The following is a 17,254-nucleotide window of genomic DNA, read 5'->3' as shown; positions in this document are numbered from 1 at the left end:
ATGTACATTCAAAGGCAGTATTGGTACTATATCTATAGGAAATCGATGTACCTAGGCCAGTCAGAAGTGTAGGTGCACTTTGGACACCGGAAAAGCTGTCCCGCTGTTGATGTAGACGAGTCTGTGATATTTGGCGCAGCTGCAGCAGCTCGACTTGCAAGATCGACGTGTTCTGTTAGATAATGTTCTGCCGTTCGGGTGACGCCTCCAGTCACACCGCAGTAGACGCATTTAAACTGGTCAAATGTGGGGTTGTATCGGGCTACAGAAGAGCCGTCAATTGACAAACGTCCTGAACCTGTCAGGTACACACGACACATTAACCAACAAACGCTTAGAAATAAATATCGTCTCACGTTATGGTATATAGTTTACTAAAACTCGTACTGCGTAATGCTTCGTCGGGTACATACGTCAGTGCTAGCACCGATGTCCTCGGTCTTTTTCGTGCATTCGAACCGTTATGAAGTAACTATATGAAGAACATGTTTGTCAACGACCACAATTATTTCATGTGGTAGATAGTTTGGTTTAGCTGGATGTGTTGCGGGGATGTGATAGGCCAGCCCCAAAAGGGTGTTGCTTCTTCGAAGCAGTACGGCGCGCTTGATTTGCTACAGAAGCCAGCACAGCGGATGGACGATGCTCGTCTGAAGTGTATTTTATTATTTACCTTCAAAGTATCCTGGATCATTTTCGGCCTCTCTTGGATGCTCTTTGGTAAGAAGTCGCGAGCTTTCAAATAGTTGACGTAGCCGTTCCGGGCTATAACCCATATTCTAAACACATCACAAACGAATTATTTAAACATAGTTTTTATCAATTTTCATCTTCAGTTGCATATGTTATGTCTGTTATTATATCTGATATTTTGGCATTTTAATCTATCACAGATGTCTAGTATAGTTACGACTTAGTAATCATTACATTAATTATTCGGATACTACTTTACCTGTAAAGCAGCCGTTGCGACGACCAAATTGAGCTTTGATGGATCCATACCGACACGAAACAACAACTGGGTTCCTATTTAACAATGAATTTCACCTCCGAATTGATTTTTATAGTTCAGTTCAATGATCATATGGTTTTTGTGACTAAGTGAAGCTTCTCCGTCAATATTTTTCTAGTTACGTTTGACCAATGCACCTTTATCTCGGTCTGTCTAACGTTAATAGATGACACCAATTCTGTATCTTCAGCGGCCGCTGATGAACCCGCTTCTCGCTTTCCGTTGTTACCATATTCGATTATATGGAGATACGTGTCGGGCAATAGATTTTAACAATGCTTTCAAATGGTTAAAAATGTATTTGAAATACCCATCAACGATGAGAGGAGTATTCAGTCACTTAATGAACTCATTCATTTTATTCTCAGTTTTACGCTGTCCCACAATAAGGTGTTGTCTAAGGTAAAGCCGTGATGCCGGCTAGTGCACTCATTACTTCAGTGACTGATGGACTTCGTCCCGCTCGATAATAACTTGATGATATTAATTATCACATTAAGAATCCAATTTCTAGATTGCCTAACTTGGAGAGAAAGAACAGTTGTTCATTTGTCGCTAATATTGAACTATCCGTTCATTTGACTTTACGTAGTGTTCCTGTTGCTATTTAAGAACCTTCAGTCTTGCCAAAGGGCCCTTCGAATAGTGACCAATAACTCTTTCTACATTTCATTGTTAATATGTTTGTCACGGTAATCGACTGTCTAGCGGGACCCTAGAATAGCCAATGGTCTCGTAAAGGAGTGCGCGCAATCATCACAATACAGCAAAAAAAAAAAAAGTAACAGTGATAGCTGGTGCTTTCTCTACGTGATGATAAAGACGACACGTTTTTTGTTTTTCTGTAGATCAATCTACAGAAATAGCCTTCTAGCGGTACGTTTACTTTTGCTTGATAAGGATTCTGCTGCGAACACGGCACTTGGAATGATATCAATCTGACGTGTCCACGTCCTCATCAAAGCAGTACTCCAATTAGACTAAATACAATTTGACTAGATAATTTATAGTATTAACAACTTGGCTTAATGCGCCTCTAAAGCGAAGACCGTGGTCAGGTCATCTCGGTAACGAACACCTGAAAGAACAAGCAATCCAGGACGAAACGATTCTACGTATAAGAATCTTAATCGTATATATAAATTGCTCCCATATTTGGTATTTAAGCTTTGTCATCTGACTACAGTATACAGGCTATTATAATTTCTCCTATGGAGAATAGAGTAATTGCTTTAGATAAATAAGTAAATCTCAAAAGGTGACTCGATTTAAAAAACCTCAAGGGAGTCAACTGCTGTACACACAGAACACAGCCAGGAACCATACGAACTCCAGCATCCTTAATTAACTGTCCCTATGATGCTATATATATATATATTATTAGAAACGTGTTTATTATCGAAGAGTATTACCTAATGACAACACTTGGAACACACAGTGGTGTAGTGGACTGTTCGATGCTAACGCAACTTTTTCCGATTCGTACCAGCTGACAACATGTCGAGAACAGACCAGACATTGTTCTGTCTCGTCTACGCTCATCAAGATTTGATACTTTCCAATATTCGCGCGTGGCGCTTAAGGCTTCGTCCTTAACTTACATATCCAACTTACTTACACCCAGCTAAGCTTCTTGAATACTCTCTCGTATCTACATAGATATAGGTAGGTAAATTTTCAGTGTGGCCCTATTTGCTTCCGCCTATTCAGCCTACCTTATGCCGTCACGTCTCTTTCCTCGTCCTCATCCGCACACACCCGAATAGCTACCCACCCAAAGGAATTTCGTCTTCTTCCCTTACTCCTTTCGTTTCCTAATGTTTCTTTCTACCTTTAGTCACCCCTTCCCCATCGTCCTCCGTACTTCCTTCCCTTCCCCTTTGTTGCTGCTGCCGCTCCCCCTTCCACCTACAGTTTGGCCCATCCTCATCCCACTACGGCACACCGCCAACAGCAGCAGCACCACCGCCACCACTACTACCACTATTTACTACTGCTGGCAACTCTACTACCACCCATCGACACACCCATGAGACAGGGTATTCTACATGCCGCCCACCTTTTTTCCCTTTCCCCGTCCTCGGTCTCTTTTGAGGTATGTCCACGTCGCCCACTGGTTCCACCTCGCTAGACTGAGCTCCCGCCCGCTGGCCTAACTCGCTTCTGTCTTCTCCCTGTCTTCCCCATTCCCCCGATTCTTGTCCGTCATCCCTTCTCCCCACCCGTTCTGGTATTGCCCTCCAGGCCACCATCACACAACGCTATGGATGGGTATGTGTGACTCTATACGAGGACTGAGCGGAGTAGAGTTTTCCTGGGGGAACATTGAATCCAGGGCCCAACCTCCTCTCAGGCTTGCCTGTCCTGCATGAGAATCGAGTGTTGGGTTTTGGCAATAGTGGGGGAGGGGGATATAAAGCCTGTGTGTATGTATGTTTCGCATCTCATCAGGCCCTCAAAGGGGTAAATCGCCACGTGGCCATCAGCCGAATAAGTGAGTTGGTTTGTGGCTTGCTGGGCGAATAGCTGCCAGCCAAAGACTAAGCTTGGGTAAAGGAGACGCCTAGCAAACGGCTTTTCGCGCCTTTCCCTCTTCCACCTTTCTTGTCTTGCAGCTTACACGACCTAGTAGTCCTTGCAAAGGCCAACCCTCTCCACCTGTTTCCCTCTTCCTATCCGGCCCGTCGTTGCCTCAACATGCTGCCCCTAGGTGTCCCAATTTACCCCAGACACACGACCGCGGCTTAGTATCGTCGCGAAAGTCGGCCACTGCTCCCAAATTTCTCCTAAAGCAGGCCAAAGCCCCTTGCCCACAGCTACGACCCCCACCCGATGTTGGTGGCGACGTCCTTCTGCGACACCCACAGCGACAGAGCCTTCAGCCTGACCACAATTTAGAAGTCTGCCGAGCTCACGACTTCCAGCTAACCGACATCCACGCAATAAACCTTCATATTAATGGCGGCATGGTTAAGCATTTTCGGCGTCAGCACAACCCTCTTGATACCTCTTTAATTAATAAACTTAAACTCCGCCCTATTACAACATCCCTAGAAACCGAATGAAGCTAATTACTTTATAAATTTGATTTAAGTGAGTCGTCTGCCTATTTTATTTGAGTTCTGAACACATTGTATATTTTAAACTTCAAACAATAAGCTTTGAAAATTTTTAGCTCGCTTGAAAATATCAGCTCCCTAAGTCGAAATGCTTTTAGTAGTAATTTTCTCTAGCTTTCTGACCGATTTCTTGCCGATTTTTCTCCCCATTTATTTGTATAAGCCTTTTAACACATGGGCTAGGTTATTACCTTATATTTGTATTTAGTACAAATTCGCAGACGTTTAACTCAATATGATGCCATAAAGACACTGGAATGCAGGCAAAGGAGCTAAGTATATTCTATTTTATTATGTTTCGTTATTATATATTAAAAAATAAATACTTTTGACCTTTTATGTCATAAGTGATGCGACATCAGACGTCATAAGTTGGGCTTTTAAATATCATTGTTATCTGTATTTTTACAAGCGACAAATTTTCTGGCATTCGTTTTGCGGTATTGTAAGTAGAAAGGTTAGACATTAACTTTATTTACCCAAAAAACGTTTGTAGTCAGATCCTGTGTCCAACAAAGAAAAAGGTTAACCCAGTAAGAACTAATTAAGCGCATGCCAAGGAGCGCGGAATTTATAAATTAATTTAAAATGTCTACGCTGCTGTCCATTCGGTAGGAAGGTACTTCAATCCGTTTTGGTGGTCAATCTTCAACCTCGATTAGTGTCGTCTGCGCATCCTAGAGTACACAAAGAATCTATTCTATATCTATGAATTACCCATGAAATGAGTAAACTTTACTCTTGTTTGAGAAGTTAAGCATGACATGGTAGCTTGTAGTAGGACAACTTGAAGAGGTTTTTGCTGTATTTGTAACGGGACTTAGAAGGGAACTATTTAATGCATTCATGTCCGTCAAGTTCACAACGAGCAAGTCGCCTGGGCTGTTTATATATCAACCTTTACTTTGTTTAAACAAGGAACTGTTTATTGGTTTTGGCAGTACCTTTTGGTTGTGTTTTTCAGTTCTGACGAAGCTGACGAACAAAAATCTTTTCGTGCCAACATTTCATTTGTAGGGTTATTAATCTTAACTTGGTAAAACCCAATATAAATATACTACGGCTATGATGTATAGAGGCAGGCGGCGCTACGGGCAGTGTACATATTACTGACTACGCAGACAGTCTTTTTCAATAAAAAACATATCGACTCTTAGCTTAAGGATCAAATTGGAAAGGCCATGCTTGTAAATTAGCTTTCCTGGCTACCGCTACGGTGAGCAGCGACATTTATTGTCGAATAACGACTGGATAAAAAGCAACCAACTCATGTAAATATAAGACGGTAGGTGCAAAAACTTTTAAGAAATTTTTAGAGCCCTGTAGAGTTTCAGCTATGCCAGCGTTACGGAAATAGCGCCATAGCGAAGATGGGTGTAGTTGTTTTATTATTCTGCGGAGCTGTCTGATTTCCTCTGTAGTGAGCCGCTTCTGTATTACCTCGGCAACTTCATGTGAGGAACAAGCATTATCGTAATGGTTCGAACGGATGCATTTGCAGGCCACGAGCGTGAAGACCTATTGGAGTTCCTTGAAAAAATCGGGTCAATTCACCACGAAAATCAATTCGCTTGTGGGTCGAAGTTTCCTTGCTGAATCTAATTGTCTCACATACCGTCGCCGGCTCTTTAAGGAAAGGATTAACTAAAGTTGCCAAATTTGCATAGCCTCGAACTTCTCTAAGCCACCTATTTGATGTTTAAAATTGAAGTTGGAGAAACTGCATTGGTCCGTAGGGCAATGAGTCTTCACTAGAAAAACCATGTCCTAAAATGTTGCTTCCTGCAACTCGCGTGTGGCCGAGAGTTTAACTGTGAATACAGATTTTTTGAATCCTTGGAAGAGATTATCACTTGTTCCAGCTTCTAAAAATAATCAGAGGAACATACGTCGCACCTATCCGTGTGTACCTACGCGCTTGAATAATCTTTCACTAAAACATGCACCCCAATGGTCGTCAAAGGTCGTTCGCCGCGATATCGGACACATAAGCGCCTTTTATCCTTTGCCAAAGATGTCCATCTCTTTCCCACTTCAAAGCTGCCTTTGAGAGTGGCACTCCAGAATATTAAAGCCGCATTTTAAAGACATCATTTTATCCTCATGATATAATGTAATCAATTCAAGCTTACGTCAGATTTCGAAATAGAATAGCTTTGCCGGCACCGTTAGTGTTACGCACCAGGCGATTGTCAGCTACTGCCTACACTCTATGCTTATCTATTTTGTGACAATCAAAAAGTTAGAAAAAACAAGTTGCATCACTCTCTATTACTTTCTCGATTCTGAATTGGGGGAATTTAACTAAAGTTCTTTCTCAATGCTCATGCTCCATTGTGCCGATATTCTATAGCATCATTTTTCATGATTTCATAATATCCATTTGGGAATTTCTGGCTTTTCTAAAACAAGAATATTAATTATTTAAAACTAAAGTTGGGACTCTCCTAATTAAACATACAATAGCATGTGTGCTAACAGTGTCCTGTCTAGGTATTGAACAACTGTTGTAGGAGAACCGGCATGTTCTGTACGACTGCTATAAACAGGTATAGCTCATAACGCTGCTTATAAATCAACTTTACCTTATAGAGTGATCAATATCTAGAGCTTTAGAGACAGGAAATCCTTTACACATGCGATATATAAGAATCATATTCATGGCACGCAGACGGGCGTTCGTAGAGTACGTTTCGTACTCTACGAATGCACCATGAATGAGCTGGAACTACTGGATCACCCGGTAGAGATTTACTCGTGCAACAGCAATCTCTATCTTTTAAAGATACACATTTTCGAAAAGGGCTCAGCCACAGAGAAATGAAAGAAAAGCATCAAAAATGAATTTTTCCCGTCGTTTATGCTCCCTCTCTCTCTCTCTCTCTCTCTCTCTATATATATATATGTAATCATAGTTATGTAACACGGCGTTCGATTTTAAGGCGTAAGGGTCCGAACATCCACCATTTTACCATCGATGTTCGGACCCTTACGATTGCTTTCAAAGACCAGTGATTCCGGGTTCCAGTAATGCCCCACTATCTGACCGCGTATTGTTCCTAACAGGTGTAAGTTATATACCGTAGTTACGTACCCACGATAACAACGGGCCAGTCAATGTAACTATATAACTGCAAGCAGGTAGTAGCGTGTCAACATCTTGTGTTGAACAAATTCCCAGATGCAATATCCGTCAGATATCGAACTGTCGTTCACTCGTTATAGCCACAGTTCAATCGTGAGTGTGAGCCAACGAGTTGATGGAGTCTTTTCGCATGCCAAATTATTATATTGAATTCTATTTTTAAAGTGCCTACAAACACTGAAAAAGTAAGCCCACGCTCAAAAACTGGCTATCGGCCGCATCAAAGCTATTATAGATTCAATTACTGACCGAGCGGCCACAGCGCCTCCGGCCTGGGGCATACGATGAACACCATCTACTAACCAACGACAAGCTGATCATTTGCTGCACATGGCAAACCTCACGCTAAATGTAAACAACTGAATGAGCAGGTCGCTGATGGTCTGAATAAATATATCAGGCCTGAGTGTCGAGTGCGATCAAACGATGGGTTGGTTGGTTAGTGATGATTGGAATCGTACATAAATGCGTGAAAATAACAATACACTTCGCCTTTCATACAGATTATGTCTGTTATTGAATTAACACTAGGGCACTTACAGTGAAACTACGAATAGTCTGTTCGACGATACGCAGACAGCCGCAGCCTGTAACGCGCGCTTTCCTCACTTACGCATCTAGATATTTTGCCGAGATGAATGTTATCCTCAAGATAGTAGGACGCGCGTAAATTTTTCTTATTTTTTAGAAAACTGTATGCTGATTTTTCTGCACGTTACGTCCACCGTATCCATAATAACAATTGCAATAGGATGGATAACAGTATTTCGCTTGTTGGCTTCGGCTTCTTTAATGTTTACCCATTTGTGAACTGATGACCGCGGAGTTGTTAGAAATGCACAAATATACTCACATAGGCACGTAACTTTTTACTTATTTTCAGCGGGCTAACTTTCGACAGACGGCACCTTTGTTCTGCTGGACAGAATATGTAGGATCGTAATGGGTCCGAGGAATAGACAATTCGAAGAGAAACGCAATACTACACCGTAATATCATTTTATAGGAATAGTAGAAACCTGCGTAGTTTCATATTCCATTTTTCGTTGTAACTATCGACTGCGGTCACTTGAGCTTCTCTACTATGCACAACAGCTAGAAAAAAAGATCACTGAAACAAAGAAGAACGGCGACGTGCGTCCATAATGCACTGGTTTATAGCCACACAACTGCCCCTCCGCCCCGCTATCATCGTCGTTGTCGTTGTCGCCGTGCGAGCAACGTCGTCCTCTTCTTTGAACTAACTCTCACATGTACCAGCCAGCTTCAGCTTCAGTTACGGGGTACCGCGTGCGAGTCGGGCTCCGATTTTCAGCACTACACGCAGTGATAAAGTAGCTAGCAACACGGCCATGGGATGAGCACTGCAGCGAGCGCAGTAGTAATAGTACCACCATTCGACAACAGCGGTCGTACGGATGGTGGTGTTTGTGATGACTTGATGGAATCTCTACCACAGCGGCCGTCGTCATCATTACCGTTCACCAACAGCAGACAGAGGAGAACGACTGAATGGACACCCACCCACCCACCCATCGACCTAAACAACCAGCGGCCATCTAGGCAAATAACCACCTCATTACTCTATCGTCATCGTCGTCATAATCATCATCTCAGCAGCAGTAACACTCGAACACTGAGTGTCACTCGAAAGGACTGCCGTTCGTCTGTCGGTCCACCCGTTTTCTCATGTTACTGTTACAGTCGTCATTTCGATCGTTGATACGGTGCTAGATTCATAGTTGGCTCTCGTCACAGAGGCTGTGAGAGACTTGACGAGTGCGCCACCGCATTCGCCGTTGGATAGTACCAGTGACGGTTTGTTTAATCGTCGTGTCCCAACTGCCGCTATCACCTCTTAACGTACTCCATGCGGATGGCAGAGGGGTCCGCCGTAGAATACGTTCCCAGCCGTTCTTGAGGGGCAGCCGAGGCAACAATGACGTAACAACTATAGATGTAGCCATAGAGATAACACGATGACGACTACATAAGGCTTCCGCGGCCGATGCTACTGCGTCTACAGCGCCTCAGTGGCGCCGATACTGCGATCTCACATATTGCTGACGCTGCCACCGCCGCCATCGTTGCTAAACCACTGGCAGCCTCTTTGGCGAGCAGCCACAGCTACTGCTCCGACCGTCGCAGCCGAGGTGTTGCTGCCGCCGCCAGCCGTCTGTTGACAACAGCGGTAGAACTGTCGTCAGCGACTGCGGAATTACTACTGCTTCGATGAACTCTTTTACGCCTCAACAGCTCTACCCCAATTCCTCTCCCACTTCTCCAATAGTCATTGCTGTCGGGGTAGCTCACATAGATACTCTTCCACTTTTGCAGCAGTAGTACACAGGGGTTGTTGATCTAGTTTACGGCTGCCACTGCGCCAGCCAACGCTACTGGTGATGCTGCCGCTGCCGTCGTCGTCTTCTCTTACCGTCATTTGCCAATTGAGTGTTCCGAGATCCGCGCGAACATGTGCGCACGCGCGCGAGCGCGCTCGCCTGCGCGGCTAAGTCTTTGTTGTGGTGACTGACACACAGATAGATGTTGACAACAGCGTTACGTAGGACGAGCAATACACCAGAGCGCAGTTTCGTTCCACGTTCGAGCTCCACTGCGCTGTTCCGTTAACTTGAAGCTCGACAGGTCTTCCTGTGCTTTTGCTTTGCCGAGACTACTGATACTACTTTTACCCGCCGCCGTCATTTACCAGTCGCTTTTTTCTATCACTGCCATTGTGGGGTTGTCGTTACGTTCTTTTCAACAGCCAAGTGGAGTAGCGGCTGGATATTAGGCTATACAAACACACAATATGTTTGCGTGGTATGACCATCCACCACCGTCTCCGCTTCGCTCCATCCAGCAAAAACAGTCAGTAGCCGATACAACGACCTTTGATTGAATGCGGGCTTCTTTGTTTGCCTATCGAACCCAACAGACCGTGAGCGACCGACAGACAGACAATGAGAGCCAGTGCTTCTGTCTACAGTCTCGCGTTCGTGTAAACCGCGCATCGAGGGAAGGGCTACAATAGTGTACAGTACGCGGTCTGGATACCTATAGCAGCTTTAGTCAATTCTTGTGCCAACGGCTTGCCAGTAACATTATTTACTGGTATCTTCGCCGCCATCACTACTACGAAGAAAGAAATATCAACGCGGTGGTCTTTTTTATTCGTGCTCTAGTTGAACGTGAAGCTTCAAGCTACGCTTTAAATACTTAGGCTATTTATTGTCTCTGATAGTCCGTTTCAATGCTACTGGGTGGGATCCCACGACCATCGTTTGCACGTCTTGCGCGTTGGTAGAACTGCACCATTGTCTCAGCTTAGGCGCAATTCGTTTGACCACTCGTCCTGGTTGGTACCTTTGCATAAATCGGATGAACGGTTCGAGCAGTTGCGGACGACGCCGTTCACCAGAAAAACTACACTGGACTTATCGGCGATACCTTTCTTAAACAGGCTCCCGCACTTTTTTGTATGTTTATTTACGAAGCTTGTGCCCTATAGAATTCAGCTTGGCCTTCGTTCGAAGCAGCCTATTCTCGTTGTTGTCGGAAGCGTTCCTGAATTCGAAACAGAATTTTCGTCTTCATATAATATCGTGCCTTCGATTTGCATCTAGTTTGGGAGGCGTGCAGATGAGCTCTGCCAAATATTTGAGGATGCCTCCAGAAGCTTGGCCTAACAGACAAGTCCTGTGCTCTTAGTGGCAAAGCGTAACCTTCACGGTCATAACTCGGTCACGTTTTTACTCCTCCTTATGTACACTTACTATTAGCGACCGCCAAAAACTCGCTATTTAATGTACTGTTATCGCTGCGGCGAAAGCGGCGTTTCAACAAAGATCTGTGGTTGACGCAGTCACACCTATCAGTCCAACGGTGGCGATACTACGTCGGGCTGGAATCCTGGTTGGTATTAACGTGTCAGCCGAAAATCATCTCTGAGGGCACTAAGCTTTGAGATGTCGGTACTTCGTTTCCTATATTCGCCCCATTTTTTTTTATCGGGTCGACAGTCAAGGCTCTTTGTGGTGTAGGCTCTTTTCGAGTAAACAAATTAATTCCGCACAGTCACCCGGGCGGCTATGAGGAAGTTAGCGAAAGCGATGGCCTTCATCGTCCGTCGTACTTTGGCTATATATAGCTGAAAGTTGAACTTTATCCTACTTTATCAGATAATGCTCGCTTTATTTTCGCGGGCCTTAATGAGATCAAAAAACTCTTCTGGAAACCTGAGTTCTTCTTTTAGAAAGTGAGCTACAAGCTTTTCTTTGAATTCTTGCTAGGTATCGGTCCCCACCATTTGGCGATCATTCCATATTTGCGCGGCTCCCCTTAAATACTTTCTCGCTCTCCGCACTTCTTGGTTCTCGGACCATTGTTCTTGTGCTATCTCACGCTTTATCTCCTCGATCTGCTTTCTTGGTTTGTTACCGTCAAACCCGTGCCTCTCTGTTCCATTATGCTGTACGGCTTTCATAAAGTCGTGTCCGATTTCCTCCATCCCACAACACTGCTAAGAAGTTCGAATGCGCCGCTTGAAGATTCGTCGTTGGTTGGGGAAGACTGGTTCTGTCGAGCTTTATGTTATGCCCTAAATACTCGCAGACCACTTATTGTAGTATCAAATATCTATATTAGTATCCAGGAAAAAGGGGAACGATATGGAACACAGACCAGACGTGCCTCTCGGTTGTCCCTAGCAAATTTTAAAACTCTCAGACTTCTATATTTTTTATATGCACACTGGTCAGAAACTTAGTGCAACTCGCGTTACTGTGTGGTGCATATTTTGAAAGGTGAGGCTATATGGGACCACTAAGTATTTTTTTTTTTTGATACTTCATTTTGTTCAATAAAATTTCATAAAATTTATGTGGAACGATAAAATAACAACATAATTAACTCGTTGTCTAAAAGTGTATTTGTAATAGCAAATAAATAACATTTTATCAAGGTCATTAAGTGAAGTTACAAATACTACGTGGCCACCCTAAGAGCTACATGCCCCAAGCTCAGCTGGGCTATATAGGGTGTTTTATTTAGAGCACATATTGTATCGGCTACTAATTCTAGACAGAAATTGAATGAACTAAATAACCTCAAAATACAACTCGGCTCTGTAGAAATAAGTGCATGTCTATATATACGTTAAGTATATTTATAAGTTATACCACACGTCGTTATTGCTAACAACATGGCGCATGTGTTTATTTTCTAAGAACATTTTGACGACTTTATATGCACAATGCACCGTTCGGATGAAACAATCATAATCATCATCATAAATCAGAATTTACCATAGATAATTATTCAAATAAAAATCACGATTGTTGTACGAGCTTCGGCGCGGTCGTCATTGGATAATATTTCGCATTTTATCAGTACGTTTCTGCTTACTTCTTGTGGATGTACCAACGCTTAGCCTATTCAGAACAGGGCTCCATACAGTAGAACTTCATGTGGACAAATCGTAGTCGTTGTTTGCTTAACTTGGCAGAGAAAAAAGACAGTGCATCATTTTTTTTTTATCCATAATTATAGCTTTCTCTAAAAAGGAAAAGATTTTCTTTGGGGAAGGGAAAGTATAGCTTTGTTGAAGAACTGATTTTTACACGTCAAATAACTAATGGCCTATATAGCTTTCTTATATCAAATATGTCCCGGTTTACCCCGAGCGCCCTATATATAAAGGGCGTTTAGGATAAATTCGAGTACATTCTGACATACTATTTTTCATAGCGTATGCGCGCTAATTCGTTACTTTTGAAGGCGGAAAAAGAAAAGAGATCTCGCTAGTTCGAAAAAAGAGCTCAACATCATCGTGGACGGAGCAGAAGGTTCTTGTAATAAAAATAAAAATCAGTTATCTTCCGATCAGTTTCTGATGCACGAACCTTCACAAAGGTTTTAAGCGTTCTTGCTTGCCCACAATCAGCGGTCAACGCTGCTGCTAGCCTCTATATGGCTTGGAGAGAATTCGAGGGAAATTTCCATGAGGCAAAATGTACGACCAACAACAATCAGACTGAAAAAATTCCAAAATTCATCACGATAGCCGAAAAATAATTTTCCATGATGCTGAAACTTTAACACAGAGATCAACAGCTCTTTTGAAGAAGAGTATCTTTTGCTAGTTTACTGTTACTCATTTTATTACTATATATAAAGCCAAGGACTAATTTTTAATATTTTTTTTAATTTTTTTGGAATTTCTGTAGTTTTTTGTAGTGTTAGATTTTTCACCTTCGAACAATGCAAAATTTTAACTCGCTAGATTATTTTTTTTCTACTGCAACGTATTTCACTGAGAGTTTAGCATGTACCGTAATCGTTTTATTTTTGATACAAACAAAAAATACAATTTTTGAATGTTTAGGTCTCGGATTAAAGGTGAATAAGCAAATCCTCAAGGAACGTCCTTGTCAATGAAAAAAATGTCATTCAAAGATCTGTTTATCTGTATGCATCGATGCAACTTTGGCCTGATTGTGTTGCATTGATAAAACTGATACTGTATATATGATTTCACAAATATGTTTATCCAAAGCTGCTGCTGCTGCTACTACATAGAAGATTATTCCAAGGAAGATCTAAACAAACTTCGAGGTGAAACAATGCTTTATGGTTAGAGTTCGAGCAACGATCGGCCATTATTCAAACCGATTTTAATGTTGAAGTTAGTAGATGTCTTGGAGAATAGAGTAGTTAGTGCCTATTGAGCCGTTCGAATGAGCTTCAGTAGGAACTCGCTTTGAACTTTTCAGCCATTTTTGGGATTATTAGCCTTAAAATTCCTAGACTTCGCTAGATTATTTTTTGTTGAGCGTATCTGACGACATTTCGATGAGTCTTCACTTATCAATAACATTTGCTGCATAGTTAAAAAATTATTTTCGCCCTAAGAAGATTGATTTGAAGATAATTAATGAGTGGCTTTGACTCGGTATTGGAGCTGTAATCAAGCTGAACAGAGGCTACTTTGAAAAATAATGAGCATCGAAAACGACACACACTTAAAAATGGTTAAAATATCTACTTCTAATTAAATACAGTATTAAAAACAACTCGTAAATCCGGACTTAGACTGTGCCATGTGTATATGAATATATATATATATATATATATATATAGATAAGAGGTAGCTGATGGTATTCGTTTTCTCTTTTTCTATGTTCGTTGGATAGCCAGAGGCCGAGAAGTAGTGAACAAGTGTTTCTATTAGCGTTAAATCGTCTCCCCCTTTTTATTCCAGTCATCGGCATCAACCGCGGCATAAAAACAACATTCACTAACTGATCCCGACCACAGCATTGTGGCAACATATTTATAAAATGATCATATATTAAATTGAAACCACCATCTATCCGAAGGGCAAATTGGTACTTAGCTCATTCATGTTTTCCTCGATTAGCGCCTCGTTTATGTAAACAGCAAAGTAAATATAAACATATAAACCTAGATTTTAGGAACAATCTAGATATTTTTCATGCGTTGTACGCCACTACTTATAATGTTGTAATTTGTCATGTATCTAACGGCTTAAAAGGTAATTATGCACTTTTGTAGACAACAACACGCGTTTTTATTCATGTAAAACGGTAGCTTGTCTCCTAAAACGTATTCACGTATCCCAAGTACTCGTTTTTACCTGCCGATTGGTTTCCTCGAGATAAAATGTATTTCCTATTAGAAGAAAATTGATGAAGCCAATCAAACAATCTATTACGGCAAATGGTACTTCGACGCGACAAACAAGAATAAGGCTCTATGTGTGGCAAGAATTATTATGGAAAACCACAGAAAATACAGCTAGGTCCATTTTTCAGCCATATTCTTCAAGTTATGTGAAGGAAGTTAGCTTTCCTTGGCATCTGCCGGGCTCACTTACCATTATTACCTCGCTATGAGCCATCTAGTGGCAATACACTCTGCTGTTTTTGCAGCAGAATGCTGAGCCCGGCCCAGATGACGGACGGTTCCATTGCCATTACGCTTCAATGTCTCGAAAATTGCCAAATATGCCAAGTAAATAGCCAAACGGACGCCATCATCATGAAAACCCGTCTAATTAGCTTAAAGACAACGGATCTATGCAAAATCAATTGAAATTATGTCTTTATCCCCATCATACATTATATATGTGTTAAAAATTTTTCCAAGTAGGTAGTAGCCGAGCGCATTTCGTTATGCACAGTTAATTAGACGTCAAGTTGGATCCCTCTAACACATCGATTTATTGTCTTATCTAGGACAGCACTAAATGCTAGAGCGGTCAAAAGATCTGTGCTGTTGTAAAAAATATCTTACGGCACTTCTAGGCAGAAAGACTTCTTGTAGAACCTTTCTTTTTGATATTATCGTATGTACACTATTCCGAAAGGTGACAACCAACATAGAAGTTGACGATCAAGATCGTCGACGACAAAACAAGATACAGACCCGTTTCCACAAGAAAAACGTAACATTAATATAACATATTATAATAGATTAGTGCAATGTTTTGATATAATATACGAATTAACTTGTTTAGGAAAAACAAATTTCACGTTACTAACCGTTTGCCTGGGTCGTCTCGATCTTATTAGCCGTATATGCTCAATGTTGAGCACCTCCATCTTCAAATATTGCCTCCTCATGACAGAAGCATTTTTCGATGCCAGAGTTTACTTGTCTGTGATGTTTACACCTAATCAAATCTCTGTGCCTTACTCTTTATACTTGCTAACGGCATATTGATATAACGTTGCATATTGCTGGGGACATTCCTGTTGGAGGTATATCCGAAGTGACGCCTGCTAAGAACTACCATATTTCGACACGCATTCCTCCGAGTGTAGCCACAGCTAAAATCATCTAGTCCAACTGGTTCAGACCAGATGGAGCAGAAAACAGTGGAGCAGGTAATGAAACGATCTGGCTGATTGAAGCCGGCCGTACGCTTTCAACAAAGTCGAATCCAGATAAACCAGAAGCCATGGAGTTCTTGCATACGGCTCCAACGCTACCGTTCGTACACCATCAGATGAATTTGGTTTATTATTGTTGGGTAGAACATAGACAAAGAACACACGCTGAACTTAAAGCGATCACGTACGTTAAGCAGCGGGTAAAACGAGAAACGACAAACCTGATTGCAACTTTCAGGTTCGGTTAGTCTACGCAGTACGCGGGGCGGTATTTGTATTAGTATCGTTTGTAAGTGATGTGATCCGTAGTCGCCTGCCGGGCTTAGGCTTGCGCTTGGCTCGCCTTGCCTTGGGTGGTGTTATCCACGCAGCGGGGCCCCGATAGGCCCTCCCAATTCCTTTGTCCCTTTTTCGGGGCCCCTGAGAGAAGGGGAGAGCGGCCGGCCACTGCGGCGGCAAGAGCAAGCAGCAGTAACGGCCACAGCGTCAGGCGAGTTGTCGAGGGGGGTGGCAGAAGGAAAGGGCGCTCGATTAAGGGCATCAACCCTCGAGCGGGAGGGCAAAATCAGATGTATAAATACGTAAGGCCGCATCGGCGAACTTCACATAGAAAACCCCAAAAACAAACCGAAAAGTCCTTTCTGTGTCTTGTAAAAGTAGATCTGATACTCCCACGGGAAAAGTCACAGGGTAGGATATGAGAGTGGTAGGAATGTAAAATCTAGCCTACCGTGGTGGGTTATTTAGCCTTAAGGAACAGGGGGAGAAAGAGAACGTATCCGTAACGGGAGGGGAAAGGGCAGCTCTCCGGGCCCTCGTCATACACACGCACACCCCAACTACCCCCTTTCCCTACCGGGAAATGGCCCTCTCCAACTACATCCCAACTTTCGTACATCCCTGCCTCAAACACTCCTATATCTGCTAAAGTCCACAGTCCTCTTTTTACGCTGCATATCCTACGAACTTCGTTGAAGGTAGCGAAGCAACTTTGTACTGAGTGCATCCAGAAATTTCATGTTCTTGCAGAAACTATAAACGCTCGTTTAGGTTTATAAGCCGG

At 42.5% G+C, this 17,254-nt stretch overlaps 1 protein-coding gene across 3 annotated transcripts in view; it reads right to left on the bottom strand.

The window, feature by feature from the left end:
- Positions 1-16,549, bottom strand: part of LOC111253906 (uncharacterized) — a 31,355-nt gene extending 14,806 nt beyond the window's left edge. Inside the window, exons 1-4 of one of the 3 annotated variants that reach the window (XM_022814125.2) lie at positions 15,841-16,549; positions 953-2,090; positions 674-779; positions 52-298 (exon numbers count right to left, since the gene is read on the bottom strand). In XM_022814125.2, coding sequence (XP_022669860.1) covers positions 52-298; positions 674-779; positions 953-1,000 — 401 coding nt within the window. In that variant the 5' untranslated portion in view covers positions 1,001-2,090; positions 15,841-16,549. Of the gene's footprint in view, positions 1-51; positions 299-673; positions 780-952; positions 2,091-7,816; positions 8,811-15,840 lie in introns of those variants that run through there. The other 2 variants (XM_022814124.2, XM_086976251.1) reach the window with 2 other exon arrangements.
- Positions 16,550-17,254: the final 705 nt, after the last annotated feature.

This window comes from Varroa destructor, unplaced genomic scaffold (assembly GCF_002443255.2).
Source record: "Varroa destructor unplaced genomic scaffold, Vdes_3.0 BEIS01000007.1, whole genome shotgun sequence".
NCBI classification, from domain to species: Eukaryota; Metazoa; Arthropoda; class Arachnida; order Mesostigmata; family Varroidae; genus Varroa; species Varroa destructor.
This window is presented reverse-complemented; position numbering and strand designations above follow the sequence as displayed.